The sequence below is a fragment of the Sander lucioperca genome, chromosome 12 (assembly GCF_008315115.2).
Source record: "Sander lucioperca isolate FBNREF2018 chromosome 12, SLUC_FBN_1.2, whole genome shotgun sequence".
NCBI classification, from domain to species: domain Eukaryota; kingdom Metazoa; phylum Chordata; class Actinopteri; order Perciformes; family Percidae; genus Sander; species Sander lucioperca.
The window spans coordinates 21,467,323-21,491,393 of record NC_050184.1 but is presented as its reverse complement, the minus strand read 5'-3'; the positions used below and the strand labels follow the sequence as shown (position 1 = coordinate 21,491,393).

Below are 24,071 nucleotides of genomic sequence, written 5' to 3'. Positions count from 1 at the left end.
ATTTATACTGTCCAACCAGTACAACATGTCCTGTTCTATAGACATGGTCCTTATTTATATATTCATGTTGGACCAGTCCAATATGACAGTCAGTAGACATAAACGTTGTGTTGTAAGAAAACTTGTTTTATTTGTTATAAATCTAATTTGATGCATTTTCCCATAACTTTGGTAATTTTACACGTTTAAAAATATCGAATTTAATATCGATATCGCAATATCACATTTTTTTTCAATATCGTGCACCCCTAGTGTGTGTGTATGTGTGTGCGTGGGTGCGTGCGTGAGTGTCTGTGTGTGTGGGTGTGTCTGCGTGTGTGTGTCTGTGAGTGTGTGAGTCTGCATGCGTGTGTGTGTGTGTGTGTGTGTGTGTGTGTGTGAGAGTCTGCATGCGTGTGTGTGTGTGTGAGTATTTGACTGTGTGTGTGTCTGTGAGTGTGTGTGTGTGTGTGAGTATTTGACTGTGTGTGTGTCTGTGAGTGTGTGTGTGTGTGTGTGTGAGTCTGCATGCGTGTGTGTGTGTGTGTGGGTGTGTCTGCATGTGTGTGTGTGTGTGTGTGTGTGAGTCTGCATGCGTGCGTGTGTGTGTGAGTATTTGACTGTGTGTGTGTCTGTGAGTGTGTGTGTGTGTGTGAGTATTTGACTGTGTGTGTGTCTGTGAGTGTGTGTGTGTGTGTGTGTGAGTCTGCATGCGTGTGTGTGTGTGTGTGGGTGTGTCTGCATGTGTGTGTGTGTGTGTGTGTGTGAGTCTGCATGCGTGTGTGAGTATTTGACTGTGTGTGTGTGTGTGTGTCTGTGAGTGAGTGAGTGAGTGAGTGAGTGAGTGAGTGAGTGTGTGTGTGTGTGTGTGTGTGTGTGTGTGTGTGTTCTGACTCCAGGTCAGTTCTCAGTAACCAGTTCAGGGTGAACTGACAGTCTGACCTTTGACATGTTAAAAAGTTAACGCTCGGGGCTTTGATCTGTTCCAGTCTGCCGAGTGACCTTAACATTAGCTCTGGGCTTCAGTCAGTAGTTATTGATCCAAACAAAAAACAAACTAAACAACAAAATAGACTTTTGTTTACTCAGATTGTACAACTATGTGCATCTATTGGCGCTAGGTGAAAAGTCAGAGGAACTTATTAAAATGTATCCTGAGCAGAACAGGAATGAGCAGCTCCATTCTTCCCACTAAGACGGAATCAGAGAAAACCAGGGAGTAAACTAGAGCTGCAAGATTAATAGAATATCTTCTAGTTTCTTCTCTCCTCTGGGACAGGAAACTGAAGATCTTTGAGTTGTGGACAAAACAAGACATTTTAAGATGTCATCTTGGGCTTTTTGGGAAACACTGATCCACATTTCCCCCATTTTCTGACATTTTCTGCTGCGTTCCAGACACAATGTTTAGCTCGTAAGTTACGACTTCAAGTCATGACTCACGACTTGGTAGTGTTCCAGGCAAAGTGACGTTAACTTTAGCTAGTGGCTACCTAATGTTGACGTTAGCTAGTGCTAGCTGATACTAGCGATTTCTAGTCGGCAACATATTTTGGTCTTCATTTAAAAGGTCCTATGACATGCTGCTTTTTGGATGCTTTTATATAGTGTGTAGTGTGTGTCTGTCTGTGTGCGTGTGTGTGTGTGTGTGTCTGCGTGCATGTGCGAGTATGTGACTGTGTGTGAGTGTCTGTGAGTATGTGAGTGTGTGAGTGTTTCTGAGTGTATGTGTGACTGTCTTGGTGTTAGTGTGTGTAAAAACGGTTTAGCGTACATATCGTACACCCGGCAGGAACTTTTGGACATCGGTTCCTGCAATTCTCACATCGTTATTAGCGTAATTCCAGAGATCGCTAAACCAACGACACCTCCGAACATCCCCACACCGACTGGAGGGATCTTCAGACACAGAAACGCAAACGTCGTCACCGCGGTGGAATCTGAGCGACGCCAACGCTAACTCCACATCGACTCGCTCTTCCAAGCCTTTTCCTTTACAATGTTACCCACCAAAGTTCATTTGTACCCGCATTTGGCGAGTTTTAATTTAAAGGCATACTATCCAGTCCCTCCAGAAAAACGTGATTATGCGATCTTATAATTCAATGCATAATCAGCTAAAGCCCGCATATTTATGCGGGGGGTCGCATTTTTTCAAATACGCCGCACTTTCGCTGCATAAATTACCGATTTCCGCGCAAAATATGCGGGGCTTGCATGATTTCATAATCCCCGCATTTCCGTTGCAAAAAAGTCACACATATATCTTAGCAGAAAGTTGAAAAATGTTGCATTTACTTCACACAAGAGCAGCCATTTTCCCCTGTTGCCATGGGAACGTTATGAAGTGACGTCATGAAGTGACGTCATGAAGTGACGTCATGAAGTGACGTCATGAAGTGACGTAATTACGCGACGTGAACATCATCGAAAAGCTGCAAACCCCACGATGAAGCCACGACAAAACCGCAGTTTTTGCAAGTTCCCGCAATTTCATCGCATAAAATTGCATAAATTCCCTCGCGTTTTTTAAGAAAACGTGCCGCATAATCCAGGATTTTTGCCCAAAACAATCACAAAAACACTCCACATTTTTCTGGAAGGACTGACTAAGCAACTTTTCCAGCTTCGGTCCCCCTACAGGATGTCTCATTGGAGCTGTTCCAATGAGACAACCTGTAGGGGGACCAAAGCTGGAGAAGTTGCATAGCATGCCTTTAAAGTCCCGGTTGCAGCCCTAGAGTAAGCTGTTTGTAAAACTGCTATTCAATCTGTGGAAGTATTAGGCCTGTTGTTTTGGGGGATATTTTGGCAGTTAGGTGCTCAGAGAGTTTTTTTGGTTCCTTGGTCTCAAAGAGTTTGAGAAACACAGATTTTAAGAAGTGACCACCCCAGAGCTTCAAACAGATAAACTCAGAGTCCTGGCAGGTTTTACGTTTTAGGGCGCTGACACACAGAGCCGATTATCGGTCGTCTGACAGTCTGGCGAGGTCGGTGACTCGAGTCTGTTCCGTGTGTTCCGTGCCGTTGGCCGTCCGAGGGGCCGTCGGCCTTCATTTTGGCCGACCTGACATGTTCAGTCGGAGACAGGACAGTCGGGACTCACCCAGAAATGGGGAGCGGATGAGTCTCTCAAAATCTGATGAAAATCTTTTAAACTGACCTTTGTTGATCTGAAATGAAGACAGATTCAGCAACTGCACGGCCTATTTCTCTCTTAAAATGTTTTCAGAAACCTGTTTCGGTGAACTATTTTAGTCCAATATGAGATCGTATTCTGAACGACAGCCATGACAGTCTGGCTGTGAATTTCCGGAGAAACCAGACCCACGTGACGCGTTCGTCCAATCAGCTGCTGGTTTTCATTTTCTGGGAAACAATCAGACTGTTACTGGAAACAATACAGAGCAGCGCCGCCTGCTGCTATGGAGACGTATTACGTCTCGCGCAGAGCGTACGCTCAAGTCGGCGTCGCCTCAGTGTGTTTTGAGACATTTTTTTGGACCTCAAGGACCCGACACATCAGTCCGACTGGCTTTACCGCCGACGGTCGGCCGTCTGGTCGGTGTATCAGCACCTTAAGGGTTATTATCAGAGCTGCGTGACACTTGCCAGCGTTTGTTCACGCTCCCTGTTCACTGTCTGCTCTGAATCTGGGTCACTTCAGATTAAAACTGAGAACAAAAGTGGCAAACGATCAAACCACGGCTGCAGACAGACTGCTGCTGTGTGAAAGTCCACCTTAAACCCAGATCTGACTCTGTACAGACTGAACACCCACCCACCCACCCACACACACATACACAGAGACACACACACACACACACACACAGCAGACTGATGGAGAAACAGTGGAGTTTCCTTTTTACACAAACCACTAGACACAACCACTTAATGTGTCTCAGATGTTACAGTAAACCAGGTCAGAGACCTCTGTGGCAGAAGTCACATGCACGCACGCACGCAGCATGCTAACATTACCTAATTATCAATTAACAGTCTCCAGCTGAGGCTGATGAATGATGTCTTCATGTCAAGCCTAAATGATGCTAAATGAAAAGTCAGAGGATCACCAAAGTCATTACAGTTCATCCTGTGTTCCACAACATCAACGACGGGGAACACGTTTCATCACGTGCATCCCATAACAGCTGTTGCGATGTTTCTGTCTGGAACAAAGTGGAGGACAGACGCACGGAGCCACGCCGCTAGCACGGCTCAAATGTGCAACAATTAAACTGTCAAGATTGAGGTTTGACTGATTGGTTTAGTGAGCAGGCCGTGCAGACTGTCTCCTGATTGGCTGATGAGCTCTGCGGTGACATAACGAGGCCGGTGACCTCTGCTCTGTTTTCAGTGAAAACAACGAGGAAATGGATGCAGGGCTCTGTTTAAAACAGTCAGCTGGGTCCCTGGGTGACTGACTGACAGGTCATGTGGATCACAGCTGTGGGACTGCTGAGTCATGCCTCAAACGCTGACACACGCCACGGTGAAACCACGGCTTAGAGCACGTCTCAAACTCATGTCAACCCAGACAGATATTGATCCGGCCCGCATTTCAATTTAGGGTCACAATACATTTTGGCCCACCTTGTTGTTTTTGTTGCTTTTTCCAAAATGTGTCCCTTTTTCCACGTTTTTTGATAGATAGATGGATAGAATTTTTTCAACTACTGATAAAATATACATTAGAGCAGGGGTCTTCAACGCTTGTTGAACCAAGGACCCCTTAAAGGAACACGCCGACTTATCGGGACTTTGTCTTATTCCCCGTATCCCCCAGAGTTAGATAAGTCCAGACATACCCTTCTCATCTCCGTGCGTGTTGTAACTCTGTCTGGCGCACCCACCGCTAGCCTAGCTTAGCACAGATCCTGGAGGTAACCGGCTCCATCTAGCCTAGCTTAGCACAGATCCTGGAGGTAACCGGCTCCATCTAGCCTAGCTTAGCACACATCCTGGCGGTAACCGGCTCCATCTAGCCTAGCTTAGCACAGATCCTGGCGGTAACCGGCTCCATCTAGCCTAGCTTAGCACAGATCCTGGAGGTAACCTGCTCCATCTAGCCTAGCTTAGCACAGATCCTGGCGGTAACTGGCTCCATCTAGCCTAGTTTAGCACAGATCCTGGAGGTAACCGGCTCCAACTAGCCTAGCTTAGCACAGATCCTGGAGGTAACTGGCTCCATCTAGTCTACTGCTCCCAATAAGTGACAAAATAACGCCAACATGTTCCTATTTACATGTTGTGATTTGTAGAGTCACAGCGTGTACAAATAACAAGGTCACATGACACACAGCCATCTTCTAACCGTATACATACTGGGAACTATATTCTCAGAAGGCAAAGCACTGCTACTTCTGCTCCTCACCACGGGGCTTCAGGTGCTGCGAGCATATCACTCCGCCCAAGTAGCAGAAGTAGCAGAGCTTCTTGGGCGGAGTGATTTGCTGAAGATAGTTGTGTCTCATGTGACCTTGTTATTTGTACACGCTGTGATGTGAAGATCTCTGTATTAGAGGAATGAATTTTTACTGTTTTCTATGTTCATTCTTTCTATTGTATGATATGTGTTTTTACTCTTGGTTTCTGATGTTAAGCACTGTGGATGCCTGCTGGTTCTGTAAAGTGCTATATAAATACATTTTGATTGATTGATTTTTGAAAAGAATGTACTTGTACAGTATATAAAAGTGCAACCTACATACAAAGTATATAAACACCAAACAGACAGTGAGGTACGGTCTGAACTCTCCTGCTGCTTCTTCCGTCCAAAACAAACCAACAACACACACAGCCAGCCTGGCAGGATGTTTGGGCTGATGCGATGACTGACAGGATCACCGTGACATCACGTCACGGCGGCGGAGGCGGAGGTGGGTCAGACAGGTTGGGCAGCCCAGGGTGGAATGTGATTTCCCAGTAAAACCAGTTCAAAAGGCTGCAAACAGACTCTCCGTCACATCAACACGCAGTCAACTTGATTGATTGTTAACCAAGGTTATTATAGTTTGGCATTTTAGATTAGTTTTATATTTTACTTTAGTTTTGACTTTTGGATTTCATTTTTAGTTTTGTGTGTTTGTTTAGTTTGAGTTAGTTTACAGAGTGTGTTTGTTAGAGCTGTTACACACCAACCAGACGGCCGACCGTCGGCAGTAAAGCCAGTCGGACTGATCAGTCGGGTCCCCGAGGTCCAAAAAAATACCTCAAAACACACTGAGGCGACGCCGACTTGAGCGTACGCTCTGCGCGCGCACGAGACGTAATAGTCTCCATAGCAGCAGGCGGCGCTGCTCTGTATTGTTTCCCATAAATGAAAACTGGCAGCTGATTGGACGAACGCGTCACGTGGGTCTTTTTTCTCCGGAAATTCACAGCCAGACTGTCATGGCGGCTCGTTCAGAATACGATCTCATATTGGACTAAAATAGTTCACCGAAACGTGTTTCTGAAAACATTTTAAGAGAGAAATAGGCCGTGCAGTTGCTGAATCTGTCTTCATTTCAGATCAACAAAGGGTCAGTTTAAAAGATTTTCATCAGATTTTGAGAGACTCATCTCGCTCGCCATTTCCGGGTGAATCCCGACTGCCCTGTCTCCGACTGAACATGTCAGGTCGGCCAAAATGAAGGCCGACGGCTCCTCCAACGGACGACGGCAGGAACACACGGAACAGACTCGAGTCACCGACCTCGCCAGACTGTCAGACGGCAGATAATCAGGTTGGTGTGTCTGGGCCTTTAGTTTTAGTTTAGTTTGAGTTAGTTGTCAGAGTGTTTACTAGTTTTAGTTAGTTTCAGTTTTTCCGAAAGGATTCCTTTTTTTTTTTTTTTTAGAGATGTTCCGATACTGATACCAGTATCAGTATCGTCTCGGATACTGCCTAAAACGCTGGTATCAGTATCGGGAAGTACTGGAGTTTATACACCGATCCGATACCACGTAATAAAGCCCTGAAGAAAATCTACGTTAAAGTAGTTTATTTATGTTCTTTCTCCGTAATAACTGACTGTCAAACTGCAGAATAACAGAAAGTTCATGTTTCACAAAGAGTTTAACCTGAGCCAGACCGACAACAAAGATAAAAATAATATCACATCCATACAGAGATAGTAGTATACAGCTGTTATACATCATATCATCATACAGGGATAGTAGTACACAGCTGTTATACATCATATCATCTATACAGGGATAGTAGTATACAGCTGTTAAAACATAATAAAATATATGACACACAGGTATCAGTATCGGGAAGCAAAACATGGTATCGGACCATCTCTAGTTTTTTTAATTTAGTTATTAGTTATAGTAATTTAGTTTTAGTTTGTGGTGTATAATGTCTAGGACGCATGTAGTTATATAAACGTACCAAACACGTGGCTGGAGAACTGTGTAGGAATAGCCATTATGTTTAATGTTTAATCTTTGTGGTACTTTACTGTCCGACGTGAAGCGATTACGGCACAGCACCATCTCTTGAATGGTCAACTCTGTTCAGTTTCTGTAAAAAAGCTGCCGCCGTGAGCTGCTTTTCAAGGACGCTCCGACATCTGGGATTTAACCGCCAGGGGCTGCAGGTTGATTTTCATGAACATGACGTAAAGCAAATGTCTGAGGGAAAGAGATCAATCTAAATACTGATGGAAGACTTGTAAAACCATCAGGATTCGGCACTAAAACGTGAAGAAAACAAAAACAGATGTGGTCTTTTAAAAACACTCGTAGTTCAAACACTGACTGAGATGTCAGAGAGGTGACACGCTCTTTGCTCTAGTTAAAGTCTCTGTGATAGAGCATGACCAGCTGCAGTGCATGCTGGGACTTATCAGCATGCCGGGAACAGGCGTCTAACCAAACAGATGTTGCTCAACGGGAGACGTTTCCACATGTTTGAAGGAAGGGAACACAAACACATTGGATTTATAACACACACACACACACACACACACACACACACACACACACATGCAGACTCACACACACACACGCATGCAGACTCACACACACACACACACACACACACACACACACACACACACACACACACACACACACACACAGTCTGAACTCTACTCTGCATGGATCAGATGAATCCATGAATCAGACTGGACGCCCATTTCGTTTCACGTCATTCATTCAGTCTCAGAAATGTCTTGTTTTTTTTTTGTTTTGTTTTTCTTTTTTTTGGGGGGGGGGGGGGGAGGCTGACTGAGTGAGGACCTGACAGCGCCCCCTACAGGCTGTGCTGCTCATCATCACACATTTAATCACAGCTTTAAGCAGAAGTGAGGCTAAACATGTAAAGTGGGTCCAGAGAGATCATTAAATCTAAAGGGAGCAGGCTGTTGTATTGTCGGTCTCTGGACTCCCACACACTGACTTGACTTGCAAAAAATATATAAAGTTTAATAGTAGGCAACTTGTTCAGGAAAGATGGTCTAGTACCAAAATGCCTACAATTAAACTTTATATATACAGTATATATTTTCAAGTTAGACAGTGTGCGGGCGTTTTCTTTGCAAGTTCCTAACCTTTTAAAACACCAAAGTCCCACAATAACACATTAATATAATATATAATATTATGCATAATAATATTATATATTATACATAATAAGTTCTTGTACTTTAAGTATATTTTGATGCTGATTCTTTTGTACATATACTGAAGTAACACTGTGAATGCAGGACTTATCTTGTTGAAGAAGTCCCGCACACTGTCCGTTAATAATGCAAATAGTTTATTTCACAACATTTCGGTCACACAGACCTTCCTCAGGTGGTGTGAACGAAACGTTGTGAAATAAAATATTTGTATGCGTAATGGGCAGTGGGCGGGACTTCTTCAACAAGTGTTACTGGCAACCTTTGCCTTTTTACTGGCACCTGCCCCGGAACAGAGGTGTGCAAAAGCGCTTTTGAATCGAGGAATTTTTATCTTAACTTGTAACCGAGTATGTCTACACTGAGGTATTACTACTTTTAGGGAAGTAAAAGATCTGAGTACATCTTTCCTCTCTGACAGGTCGGAAAGGTTTCGTCACATGGCAGGAATGTGACCCAACAAAAACAAACATACCCAGACATGTTGACATGCAGTGGAACAAGCACTCAGGTCACTTAGGTAAGTAGAAGTATTAATTAGAGATGGCCCATTCTGATACCTGAACTTGTGTATCGGCCGATACCGAGTACTGATCAGATACCAGTGGGTCATATATTTTATTATGTTTTAACATCTGTATACTACTATCCCTGTATGATGATATGATGTATAACAGCTGTATACTACTATCTCTGTATATATGTGATATGATGTATAACAGCTGTATACTACTATCTCTGTATAGATGATATGATGTATAACAGCTGTATACTACTATCCCTGTATGATGATATGATGTATAACAGCTGTATACTACTATCTCTGTATGATGATATGATGTATAACAGCTGTATACTACTATCTCTGTATGATGATATGATGTATAACAGCTGTATACTACGACAGTCAGTTATAACAGAGAAAGAACATAAATAAACTACTTTAACGTAGATTTTCTTTAAGGCTTTATTACGTGGTATCTGATCGGTACATTAACTCCAGTACTTCCCGATGCCGATACCAGCGTTTTAGGCAGTATCGGAGACGATACTGATACTGGTATCAGTATCGGAACATCTCTAATATTAAATATACAACAATGTGAACATACTACGTTACAAGTAAAAGTCCTGCATTCAGAATCCTACTTATGTAAAAGTACAGCAGTAGAGGGGGAACTAACCATTGACATTGTCGATTCCTCTTTCGATTACTTTCTGGATGAATGGATTAATTGTTTGGACTCTAAAATGTCAGAAAATTTTGAAAAATTTGGATCAGTGTTTCCCAAAAAGCCCAAAATGACGTCCTCACATGTCTTGTTTTGTCCCCAACTCAAAGATATTCAGATTACTGTCCCAGAGGAGAGAAGAAACTAGAACAATATTCACATTTAACAAGCTGACATCACAGAAGTTCCACTGTTTTCTTAATTAAAAAATGACTCAAACTGATTATCCAAGTAGATGGCGATTAATTTAATAGTTGACAACTAATGGATTAATCTTGGCATTTCTGTACATTAGTATTCTCAGCTCCATGCATACAAGTACATGTAGTGCAGTAAAGTGTCTCCATCTGTGACTGATACCTGATGCTACGTTACATTATTAGATAGTTACAACTGTAGCATCAATGTTAGAGCTTCTTTAACTGTTCTATATACAGTTCAGGACACACACACACACACACACACACACACACACACACACACTCTCTTTCACACACACACACCCACACAAACACACACACTTTGTTTAGTGTTTGATGTCTCAAAACAGTTTTCTCACCTTGCTGTCCACTTTCTGTTTCAGGTAGGCAGGTGTTAGTGTGTGTGTGTGTGTGTGTGTGTGTGTGTGTGTGTGTGTGTGTGTGTCTGTGTATGCATGCGTGTGTGTCTGTGTGTGCGTGCATGCGTGTGTGTGTTAGTGTGTGTGTGTGCGTTTGTGTGTGTGTGTGTGTGTGCGCGCGTTTGTGTGTGTCTGTTACTGTGTATGTGTGTGTGTATGTGTGTGTGTGTGTGTGTGTGTGTGTGTGCGGGTGAAAGCACACACATGATTTCTGTGAAATGTGGCGTGAAGCAGAGAAAGCGGCCTCTGAAAACAGAAGTGAGCAGAATCAGAAGTCGACTGAGAACCAAAAGCAGTCGGTCAGACGTGTGGGTTTTTTTTTCCTTCCCGGCCGGAGGTGAAACCTAAAGACAGCGATGTCCGCCTGTCTGTCCGTCCAACAGTCTCACCAACACACAGACATCTTAAGGTGCTTACACACTGACCAGACGGCCGACCGTCGGCAGTAAAGTCAGTGTGACTGATCAGTCGGGTCCCCGAGGTCCAAAAAAATGCCTCAAAACACACTGAGGAGACGCCGACTTGGGCGTAAGAATTCACAGCCAGACTGTCATGGCGGCTCGTTCAGAATACGATCTCATATTGGACTAAAATAGTTCACCGAAACGTGTTTCTGAAAACATTTTAAGAGAGAAATAGGCCGTGCAGTTGCTGAATCTGTCTTCATTTCAGATCAACAAAGGTCAGTTTAAAAGATTTTGAGCGGCTCATCCACTCGCCGTTTCCGGGTGAGTCCCGACTGCCCTGTCTCTGACTGAGCATGTCAGGTCGGCCAAAATGAAGGCCGACGGCTCCTCCAACGGACGACGGCACGAACACACCGAACAGACTCGAGTCACCGACCTCGCCGGACTGTCCAACAGCCGATTATCAGGTTGGTGTGTCAGCTCTCTAAAAGAGAGGGTTGTCTATTGTCCAATGATATATCACTTTGATATTCACTCCCAAAAAGGTGATTTTGACCAAAATGTAATATTGTCACATTGTCTAAAAAGCAAGAGAATAAACGCCCAGGACAACATCCAATAAAAAGCTGCAACTCACTAAGGAAAATATGTTTTTGTTCCAAACTTCCTGCGAAGCTCCAAAAATAGCGCTGGAACAAATGAATATTTACATTTTACGAAACGCAACCCAGTGTCACGCTGCAGTGGCGAGTCACATGAGCGTGGATCAGACTTGTCGGAGTGTATTGAGGCGGTGTGAGAGTCCCGTACAGGAAGCAGGAAACACCACTGCCTCCATCTCTGCCACGAGAACGTTTTAAAACACCAAACACAAGCTGTGAACTGGCCGGGAGTTTGGGGAACAGCTGACTGTTTCCTCAGTCCCTCCGTCTCTTTTCTTCCTCTCTTTCTCTGGGAAATGGAGCCGCCTTCAAGTGCGCTCGGAAACGTCCAGATCTATCCATTATCTGACTGAAAACAGGAACTGTGAAATATAAAAGTCTACTTGTGCAGGACGTCACACAAGCGGGCCGTTTCAGTGACACTCCCACCGCCTCAAAACCCTGTCTGAACGTGATCTAAATCGAAGACATATTCAAGATACACTGTTCATTTATCACCCGAACGACTTCATGACATAACAACAGTCTCACATACACACACGAAGGTCAGCTCCCAAAGCATGCTGGGTAAAAAGGGCAGAGCTTGGGGCTGATTTCACAAGAAGACTGAAGGAAGTCTCGGTGTGTTTGAGTCATCTGAAACACAAGCTGGACTCTAATGAATGGATGTGTCTTAAAGGCAGACACAGAGAACCCTCACCTTTCACTGTGACCTACATTTCCACACAGCTTCCCAACACACACACACACACACACACACACACACACACACACACACACACACACACTGCATGGCCCTATCTTTGTGGGGACCCGTCATTGACATAATGCATTCCCTAGCCCCTTACCCTAACCTTAACCATCACCACTAAATGTCTAACCTTAACCCTTACCCTCACCCTAACCATAACCTAATTCTAACCCTAATCCTAAAACCAAGTCGCTTTGGATAAAAGCGTCAGCTAAATGACATGTAATGTAATGTAACACACACACACACACACACACACACACACACACACACAGTATCAGAGCGCCCTCTGCTGTCAGTGAAGAGTCTCAGCAGACGCAGGTTGTAATAAGAAGACATAAACAAGCCATCATCACTGCAGTGAGTTGGACTGGCTATCGTTCAAGAATATTCTATACCGATACCGGTACCGGGACTTTGATACCGGTTCCTAAACAATACTTTTTTCAATTACCAATTCTATCAAACAAAAAGAAATGACAACATTACGGCACTAATCGTTCTATTTCCGTTCCAGCTCAGACTACGTGAGTCTGTCTCTGTGTAACGGAGAGATTTTCCAGCGTGTCTCTACGATGTGTAACGTTAGACAGCCAATCACAGACATCATTAGATCTTGTTAGAAGCATGCTGCGTGCTGATTGGCTCCCTGACGCTGATGAGATTAACTGCTTAGGTGCTGAAATCAGGTACTGAATGACAAGGCATTTTCCGATACTTGATACTTTAGAGGCAATTGGGTCGGTGCTTAAAAAAGTATTACATTCAGTACCCAGCCCTACTGACTGAGTAGAATATAGTCACAGAAGAGCCATTAAAAACAAGGTTATAATATCAACTTTAACGGCCTTTTCTTTAAATTTCTTTTCACCTGCAAATCCACAGAGCCACGCTGACTAAACTACAGCAAAACGTGCATTTGTTTATTTATAATCAGCTCATCAGACGCGTTAATACAGACGGAGATTAGTTCTGCTACTGGAGCTAAAACTCTGGTATGGACGGAGACGGTTTTTGTTTCAAAACGTCGCTTAAAAATGAAAACGTGGCGGTGTAGACGTAGCCTTAAATAAACTGGAGCTAAAGCCTGTCGGGAAAGAAGGACATGGGTCTTAAAGGTGGTGGATGGTTTGGGAAATTGATTCAACACGCACACAGGATGAAGTGTCCCCTCTCACGGTGAGAAAATCTCCAACTTCTTCAGATACAGAAACTGTTTAAAATCAGCTGACCGACACAGAGCTGAGATGTGTGGTTGCGGTCCGATGACAGATTTGCTGCACTAAACATCCTTAGATGATGTCTGAAAACAGTTTTCTCACCTTGCTGTCCACTTTCTGTTTCAGGTCGGCAGGTGTTTGTGTGTGTGTTAGTGTGTGTGTGTCTGTGTGTGCGCGCGTGCGTGTGTCTGTGTGCGTGCGTATGTGTTAATGTATGTGTGTTAGAGTGTGTGTGTGTCTGTGTGTGTGCGTGCGTGCGTTAGAGTGTGCGCTAGCGTGTGTGTGTGCGTGCGTGCGTGTTAGTGTGTGTGTGTTAGTGTGTGTTAGAGTGTGTGTGCGTGTGTGTATGTGTGCGTCTGTGTGCGTACGTGTGTATGTGTTAGAGTGTGTCTGTGTGTGCGCACGTGCGTGTGTCTGTGTGCGTGCGTATTTATGTGTTAATGTGTGTGTGTGTGTGTGTGTTAGAGTGTGTGTGTGTGTCTGTGTCTGTCTGTGCGCGTGCGTGTGTCTGTGTTAGCGTGTGTGTGTGCGTGTGTGTGTGTGTGTGTGTGCGTCTGTGTGCGTACGTGTGTATGTGTTAGTGTGTGTGTCTGTGTGTGCGCGCGTGCGTGTGTCTGTGTGCGTACGTATGTGTTAATGTGTGTGTGTGTGTGTGTGTGTGTTAGAGTGTGTGTGTGTGTGTGTGTTAGAGTGTGTGTGTGTGTGTGTGTGTGTGTGTGTGTGTTAGAGTGTGTGTGTGTGTGTGTGTGTGTGTGTGTGTGTGTGTGTGTTAGCGTGTGTGTGTGTGTGTGTGTGCCGTAATAAATGTTGATGACAGCTTCAGAATGTCCATAAATCTGCCATTAATTGTCCAAGCCCTATTTGGAAATGTCCCGTTATATATTGTCTCTAGAAAGTGTGTTATTCTACTTTTGTTTTTGTTGAAGAGGAAAAGAAAATGTGCGGGTGAAAGCACACACATGATTTCTGTGAAATGTGGCGTGAAGCAGAGAAAGCGGCCTCTGAAAACAGAAGTGAGCAGAATCAGAAGTCGACTGAGAACCAAAAGCAGTCGGTCAGACGTGAGCCCATCGGATCAGCTGACCAACGCATCGACACAGAGCTGAGATGTGTGGTTTGCACAATCGGCGGTACAGTCCGATGACAACAGATTTAGAGAACCTGTTGTACTAAATATCCGTAGACACACACACACACACACACACACACACACACACGTCTCATTAAAACACACACCAGTTAACCAGAAAGGAGCTGCATGAAAACCTGCTGCAACACTGACACCTGCTGGTGATGAGAAGAACTGCAGACAGACACCTGAGGTAGGTGTGTGTGTGTGTGTGTGTGTGTGTGTGTGTGTGTGTGTGTGTGTGTGTGTGTGTGTGTGTGTGTGTGTGTGTGTGTGTGTGTGTGTGTGTGTGTGTGTGTCAAACTCACCCACGGCTCTGAACAGGCACGCTCCGTCCTCCTTCATCTTCTTGATGACGAAGCCTTTCTTTTCCCCCAGAGCTTTTTCAAACCAATGCTCCTGCTAAACAAACACAACACACACACACACACACACACACACAGAGACACACAGAGACACACACACACACACACACACACACACACACACACACACAGACAGAGACACAGAGACAGAGACACACACACACAGAGACACACACACACACAGACAGAGACACAGAGACAGAGACACACACACACACAGACAGAGACACACAGACAGAGACACACACACACACACACACAGAGACAGAGACACAGAGACAGAGACACACACACACACAGACAGAGACACACAGACAGAGACACACACACACACACACACAGACAGAGACACAGAGACAGAGACACACACACACACAGACAGAGACACACAGACAGAGACACACACACACACACACAGAGACAGAGACACAGAGACAGAGACACACACACACAGACAGAGACACACAGAGACAGACACACACACACACACACACACACACACACACACACAGGTTAGAGATGGGTTAAGTGCAGCACTTTCCAACGTTTAAGATACAGATATGGTCATAATAATGGTCCAAGATGATGTCAAATTGTTATAGAAAAACATCACATTTTCTAAAGAGAAAGACAAATACGCACACCTAAGTCCTAATTATGACTGATTGTAAATATTACTTGTAGGGGTCTACAGACTCAGGACGCCTGTATTACATAATTGACAACCAGATCTTTCACTTGACTGATTTTAGGGCGCACCTGCGAACACGACAGAGACCAGAACGCCTGGATCAGGTGTTTAAATGAGGCCGACCTCCTATCAGACTGACTCCAGAGAGAGCAGATTCAGGACGATGTGATAAACACAAGATGCTCCAAAAATGCTCGTGTGAATGTAAACAGATTTTCCACTTTTGTTTGGATCCAAGAAAGGGTCTCAAAGAGGAAACACAACAATGGCCCAATCCCAAAGTGAGCCCTGAGGACTGAGGACTTAACTGATCTCAGGTGCTGAGTGAGTGAGTGTGTGAGGCCACATGGGCTCAGAGAGGTAGAAATGGGATTAGGACAGCACTTCACCAGATCACATGTTACCTTGGCGACGTTTAACAACAAAGATGTTGCTGACTAGGGTTGGGTATTGTTTTTGTTTTTTTCCGATACCGGTGCTAAAGCGGTACTTTTAAAACGGTGCCGGTGCCTAACCGGTGCCTGAACCCATACTTTTTAAGAAAGTAAAAAAAAAGAGAAGAAAATAAAGAAGGGTACTAAACAGTCGACGACATTTAAGAACAACTTGTTGATTACTACGACCATATGGTCAAAATTAAATGATTTAATAGTAATATAATAACTATAACTTATAATAAACAATAACTTATTTCACCAGTCAATTGCTGTTGAATGACAAAAACAACCACCAGATGGGAAAAGGGTATTTTACAATAACGTTGAATGCACCGCGAGGCTGTAGGTTACCACTTTCAGTGAACGCACCGTGTGCTTTTCCGACGTCGGCATCTGCTGCTGCAGAGCAGACTGTTGAAATACAGTCAGACTTTACACTGTTTAACGTCAGCATTTTAACCTGTTTAATCCAGCTGCTAGCTAAAGGGAGGCTAACGTTACCTGCTGTTGAGTGGAGTGGAAAGTCAGGCTCCGAAATAAGGCACCGAAATTTCTGTTCTTATTTGGTCTCGTTACTACCGTTTAGGTCGGAACCGGTGCCCTATTGGCACCGCGTTTCGGTACCCAACCATATTGCTGACACTTGCCGGTTTGGGAATTTTCATTGTAAGTTTGTTGCTTTCCACGCGGCCAAGGCCCAGGAGACGGCTGCCTGATTCCACGTTTTCAACCTCTTGTTTTACAAGCTGGACGACAGGCTGGTCTGTTCCGTGGTCGTGTGTCGTGCTGTTGTTCACCTTTTGTAATTTCCGGATTTCCCTACGGTCTCTGCGGTAAGCGTCACAACGCTTTGAACTGTGGGTAATTCCCTTTGGCGAAGTCTGCATCGTGATATTTGATTTTCACCATAAACCAGCACATTTTACCTCGATAACAATAATTAAATCACGTTGTTCTAAATCATCTTTTCTGAAGCCAAAATGTTTCCAGGCGACGGCACAAGTTGCTCAGTTGCCTCGGACTCTGTGTTTGAGTCATCCTCCGTTATGCTTTCCACGCAGCTGACTGGCCCGGGCCAAGTCACGTGACCACACACGCGGTCGAATGTTTTTAAGGAGAAAGTCGGCCTATCGGCAGGAATAAATGTTGATGACAGCTTCAGAATGTCCATAAATCTGCCATTAATTGTCCAAGCCCTATTTGGAAATGTCCCGTTATATATTGTCTCTAGAAAGTGTGTTATTCTACTTTTGTTTTTGTTGAAGAGGAAAAGAAAATCCCAATACTCAATACTATCAAATCACAACACTTCTTAAAATCACAATTAATGAAAATCGCAACACAAATCCAATCCAGTCATGTATCGTGAGAGAATCAAATCGGCACAAAAGCACATCGTCTCAGCCCCAATAGTACGAGGGATATAACGGAATATCAGAAAGGATTTTAGGCTATAAAAATAACTGTTTATCAAGTACTTATACTTAATACAAAATTGCATTGTAGTACTCGATATAGGGGTGGGCGATATGGACAAAAAAAATAATATCGATATTTTTGGCGATTTTGACGATAACGATTATTAAGACGATATCGGTCAGTGTAACGCAGGGGTCACCAACACGGTGCCCGCGGGCACCAAGTAGCCCCCAAGGACCACATGAGTAGCCCTCAGGCCTGTTCTAAAAATGAAAATTGAATATTGACATTATCTGTTTCCCACCTTGTTAAGTCATTGTTGATAATTATTGATAATGAGAAATCATTAACGTGATCAGTGTCTTCACATAGATGAGTATCATTAATCATTAATAATCATATATAACTAAAGGCAAACTGAGCAAATTTGTTATTTCAGAGGAGCGTATCAAACTGGTAGCCCTTCGTATGACTCAGTACCCATGAAGTAGCTCTCAGTTTCTAAAAGGTTGGTGACCCCTGGTGTAACGTTTATCAGTTCAATTTTCTAAGCACAAACGGACATTTGGAAAAACACAAAAATGGGTTCAAATATCCAATTTTTCATTTTTTTCCACCTTGACAAATTAAAAAATTGGATCTTTAAACTGTTTTTTCAATTTTCTGTTTTTATTCAGAGGATCAGAAATTTAGAAAATTACTAAATTGCGTCTGAGCTCCAATTATTCAATACTGCGATGTTATTCTCTTCCTCTACTTTGTGTAATATGCAGGTCATTAACTGCAGATGGACCAAAAAAAAAACTAAAAACTGAGAGACTTTGGGGTCAGAGGTGCAACTGATTGTTTCTAGTGGGGGGGGGGGGGGGCGTAGCTAGACGGGACGAGGGAGAGAATATCATTACAGTATTTAATAATTGGAGCTCAGATGCAATTTTGTAATTTTCTAAATTTCTGATCCTCTGAATAAAAAACAGAAAATTGGAAAAACAGTTTAAAGATCCAATTTTTTAATTTGTCAAGGTGGAAAAAAAATTAAAAATTGGATATTTGAACCCATTTTTCTGTTTTTCCAAATGTCTGTTTGTGCTTAGAAAATTGAACTGATAAACGTTACACGGACCAATATCCTTTAAAAATGTGTTTTTAAAAGTCTGAGTTACTTAATCAGTGATGATAATAATGGGCACAATGTTGAATGAAAACAGTTCTTATTTATGTTCTTTAAAATGCAAGTATTCAAGTAAAAACAATTAAAATACATACTAAATCCTAACTGAACTAGTGTAGGAGCAGGGAACTCTGAGTCAACATTCAGTTGTACACCTCTGTTGTAATATAAATTGTGCAGCATACAAGCAAGATGAAATCATAACAATAAACAAAGGGCTCTGTTCTGTAACATATTGCACACATCCATGTCCTTATTGGGAGCAGTCCTGGAGCCGGGATAGGGCCGTGTCAGGCCAGGTTTTGATAGGCCTTCTGACCGGGATGTATGCTGGGATCAGGAGTAGTTCTGTATGCTTTCTTGATGTTAGAGTATACATGGTCTAGTGTGTTCTTCCCTCTAGTAGCACAATCTACACCAGGGGTCACCAACCTTTTAGAAACTGAGAGCTACTTCATGGTACTGAGTCATACGAAGGGCTACCAGTTTGATTCTGAAATAACAAATTTGCTCAGTTTGCCTTTAGTTATATATGATTATTAATGATTAATGATAGTCATCTATGTGAAGACACTGATCACGTTAATGATTTCTCATTATCAATAATTATCAACAATGACTTAACAAGGTGGGAAACAGATAATGTCAATATTCAATTTTCATTTTTAGAACAGGCCTGAGGGCTCCTCATGTGGTCCTTGGGGGCTACTTGGTGCCCACGGGCACCGTGTTGGTGACCCCTGATCTACATGCTGGAAAAAGCTGGGGAGTACAGACTTTAAGGACCCCTTGTTAAAGTCCCCTGCTATGATATGTATCCCCACCGGTAAATATACACCGACAGGAGAGCTAGTAGCTGCTGCACAATCGCGCGCCGCCATCTTTGTTGACATTAGTGATACATGTACGCTTTGTGACGAAACAATGAAGGAGTTATTTAATCTTATGAAAGGACAATACAAACGTTAGACCTTTGAGACATTTTAAGGCCTTATTTTTTCAAAATTATATTTAAGACATTTTCACTTTGACGCAGGGACCCTGATCAAAACTCAACCTCAATAATCACATTCGAACACTATCATCCATCACATATTTCAAAAAGTCATATAAACGGTTTCTTCTTGATAGTCATACTTGCACACACTGATTGTTCATGTATTGTTTTTAGTCTTGTTTTTCTGTATTTAATGTTCTATTTGTTTGCATCTGTCTAGCCAGTAATAATGTCCTGTGTAAATGTGCCGAAATTGTGTTCATTGTTCTATGTTGCTGCAGAACAGGAACCTGCTGTAAACCAGTTTTTAAACTGAGTCAGGCCCGTTTATTGCAACTTAATTGTTGCTTTTAAATTTTCCTGTATAATAAATGAAATGAAATGAACTTATTATTAATGTTTTATATAGAGCTGCGCACATATGCGTAATTTACAGGGGGGATTGGGGGGGGGGGGGGTTACAACTCCCCCAAAAATCCAAACTGACCAGTCCGGTGTGGTCTCTAGCTCGCCCAGTAAGAGCGTTCGCCCCATGTTGGGTCCTGCATTAGTCCTGCAGCGGCCCGGCTCAGAATTTAAATTTAAATGCTCAAAAGTGGAGATCTCAGTGGCCGGGTTGGTTCAGCGGGTAGAGCAGGCGCACATATGCTGAGAGGCTTATGCCTCGACGCAGAGGTCCAGGGTTGGAATCTGACCTGTGATGATTTCCTGCATGTCTTCCCCCTCTCTCACCTAGCTGTCCTGTCAAAATTAAAAGGTGGAAAAAGCCCCAAAAAAATGTATCCAAAAAAAAAAAAAATAAAAGTGGAGATCTCAAACCCTCCCCCCCCCAAAGTTACGCCCTTGGCTGCGCAATATATCGTTTTTTTTGGTCATCAGTCGAAGGAGATTTTCATGTGTTAGTTGAAAGAACATATCAGCAGAAAACTGCACATTAAAATGTGTCACTTTTTTTTAGCGCTGCCTTTTATGTTCAGTTCAATGTTTTAATTCGTTCAATAAAAAGAAAGTTGGAAATAATTTCTTTTCATTTGTTTTAAATTCAACGAGCAGTTTGTTGGATTTTAGCAGAAAACTGAAAACAGCAGAAGCTGAGAACACTTTAATATCCGTTATATTATATATTATATCCGCATATTTTCCTCATATCGTTCAGCCCTAGTTTTAGGGGTGTGTTTTTGTATGCATGCACCAATCACCAAGGCCAGTTCCACCTAGGGTAAATACTGTGGCACTAAACTCCTTTCTGATTCTGATTACACATCAATTAACACTTTGAAATCCCTAAAAACTAACCCTAACCCATCAAAAGTCAACCGTCTCTTCATGGTCCCCTGGGACACATTATTATTGTCTCTCTGTCTCTTCTATCATGTCCACTGACCAAAAGGGACAAATGTGTCCGTCTTAAAATCCTCCTTCATGGTGTAAATTATTAATTATATATTTTCAACCCAGTCTCACGACAGTTTGTGTAAATGTCACGTTATTTAATCTGTTGATTCGTGTTCACGGGGATGATTTTCTCGTTTTTTTACGTGGTGGCCAGCATGAAAATGTAAAGTAAAGTCTTTCAATGGGAAGCATATTTCGTGATCACAGCACGACTACGGTAGGGTAGGTAGTAGTATGAAAAGCCGAAAATCCACGTAGGGAGGTTGGTTGGGGGGGGTGGATGGTAGGGCTGAACGATTAATTGCATTTGCGATAATATCGCGATATGTTAAAACGCGATTTCCTAATCGCAAAGGCTGCGATTTGGTCACATGACTCGCGAGAGCAAATCAGTCTGCACTCCACAGAGAAAGCATCAACTTAGCACGCTAACGCTACGCCGTACCTGGAGCTGATTTCTGTCATTCAAACAACTCTGAGTTGTAGTTTAAAACTTTTACAGCCATTTTAATAAAATGAAGGGTTTTATTCTGGTTCGAGTCCATACGTGCAGTTAATGGATACAGGCACGCAGAACTGAAGGCTCGGTTGGCAACTATTAGCTCTGATTAGCGGTTAGCTCCGGTTAGCGGTTAGCTCCGTTATAAAGATATGAGTGGAGGAGCTGCCACTGAGAGGGGTAACAACCAGACTGATAAATGACGTTCGGGGAGCTTTCACAGCAGCGCAGCCGCGGTGTTTCAACGGTTTTATTAGTACAGTTAATCCCACGGCAAGAACACCAGCAACATGCTAACGTAACGATAGCCTCTCTGGACAAGTACACACGGCAGCACGTAACTTCACGAGGGGGAGGGGCTGGAGGCAGCTCCTCTCTGGGCACTGTAAAAAAAAATACACACGTGTGTGTGTGTGTGTGTGTGTGTGTGTATATACTATATTTTTACTTTTTTAACTGTCTAGTGTGTAATTGTGTTGTTCATACTATAAAATGATTTATTGTTTGTCTTTGTTGAATAATACAGAAGACAAAGCTTAAAAAAATAATCGAATCGCAATCTCAATATTTGGGGAAAAAATCGCAATTAGATTATTTTCAAAAATCTTTCAGCCCTAGTGGTTGGGTCAAACAACACAGGACTTTCACCCAGGAGACCGCGTCCCGCGTGTGGCGTTTAGTTTCCCCGTTGTTGTTTTCCTAATCCCAACCGTCCCGTTATTGTTGTGCGTCCCCTGAGGCCGTCTCCCGGCGTGTGAGGCGTCCTTTCCCCGTTGTCGCGTGTCCCCCAGAGACCGCGCATCGTGTCACTGAGTGTGACGTTTGCTTTCCCCGATCATCTTTTCCTAAACCCAACCTCTGAATAGATGGTTCCCATTTCGTGCTGGCCACCACGAAATAAACGAGATAAACCGTGTTGTTGTACACGAATCAATAGATTAAAAATAATGTGACAATTACACAAACTGCCGTGGACCGTGTTGATATTTTAATTATTACCTCAAACCTCTAACATGGACTGTTGATTTGTGTCTATCCTACTGTCTACACTATTCCCTTATAACGCCCATATTTAATGCTGTCTTTTTTTTATCCTTGCACTGCTATAGTTTTTATATGACTATGTCAGGGGTGGCGAACCTGTGGCTCTTGAGCCGTATGCGGCTCTTTGCCTGCTCCTGTGAGGCTCTTACTGTGTGGCTGGGGGCTGTGTCATTGGTTGATTGTTGTTTTTAACTTTTCTGAAACATACAGTATTTCAGATAAGTAAAAAAAAAAAACACATTTGAATGCATCTGCCAATACATTTGCCAATTATTTTAAAATGGAAAATAATGCAGCAGAGTTCTGAGGACAGATTCTGCAACCTGAGGAAAAACAGCGGCCACAGATCACCTTCCTCGTTAACCCTTTCACTGCTGAATCCGATTGTTTGAAAGCCCCTTTAGTGACAGATGAGTGAGAGAGTTGCTTCGAGTGGCCACAACCGAGTTCAAGCAAGACCTGAAAAGGATTGTGGATAACAAAGTCAGGTTTCCCACTGAGTCAATCTAAGTGAGAAAAAAAACTATGAAAACTGCTATGTATTATGACTGTCATTAGATCTGGAAGACACTGTTGCTGTTGTAGTGTGGACGTGCATGTGTTGTGTGGCTTTTTGCTATGGTACGGGTTTTTGTGTGGCTCTTTATACCTAACTGGTTGGCCACCCCTGGACTATGTCTACATTATTCTCTTATAATGTCCCTATTTAATGCTGGTCTCTAGACTTTATCCTTGCACTATTGGACTTATTTGCACTATACCACCATGACACACACTCTCTCATAGAGCACCTCACCATGCAGACTGAATCATAGGATCAGTCCCTGCCCTGTCACTGCAGGCCTCTCATGCTTATACATCCCTTAGTACATTCATGTGGAATTGTAATTTAGTATCTTTTCTTTCATTGTCCATATTATTCATGTGGATTTCTTATTTTATCATCCTGTTTATGATGTATGTGTATGTTGTGTGTGATGTCTGTAAGCTACTGGGACCTTGAATTTCCCCTTGGGGATGAATAAAGTATCTATCTATCTATCTATCTATCTATCTATCTATCTATCTATCACTAAATTGTGCTTGTAGTTAGTCAGTCACCTGAAGCATCCACACTGTTGCTATGGTTACCTTACCTATAATCTAATTAACAGTGCTTTAAACCTTTGACCTAAACCATGTTTGAAGTGAACACAGGTATCTTTTTAACAGACACCTGGCAGCCAAATCCATCAACATTTTATTTATTTTTTTTAATTTCGGATATATTCAGTTTAGAACATATTAAAATGGAACAACTCCCTATTTATTTAAAACGTATCATGTATTATTCGCTTACAACTAATATGCCATTCCGTGTTACATTTTTGAGTTGTTTTTTTTTTCATGTTGTTGTCACATTATTAAACGTTTATGAGTCCTGAGAGGAGAGCTAGCTAGCA

The 24,071-nt window shown here is 42.9% G+C and overlaps 1 protein-coding gene across 3 annotated transcripts in view; it reads right to left on the bottom strand.

Annotated features, from left to right (window-relative positions):
- otud5a (OTU deubiquitinase 5a) overlaps positions 1–24,071 on the bottom strand; it is a 51,958-nt gene that overhangs the window by 26,622 nt on the left and 1,265 nt on the right. For 2 of the 3 annotated variants that reach the window (XM_031293110.2, XM_031293108.2), the window contains exon 2: positions 14,920–15,013. In XM_031293110.2, coding sequence (XP_031148970.2) covers positions 14,920–15,013 — 94 coding nt within the window. The remainder of the gene's footprint in view (positions 1–14,919; positions 15,014–24,071) is intronic. The other variant, XM_031293109.2, reaches the window with a different exon arrangement.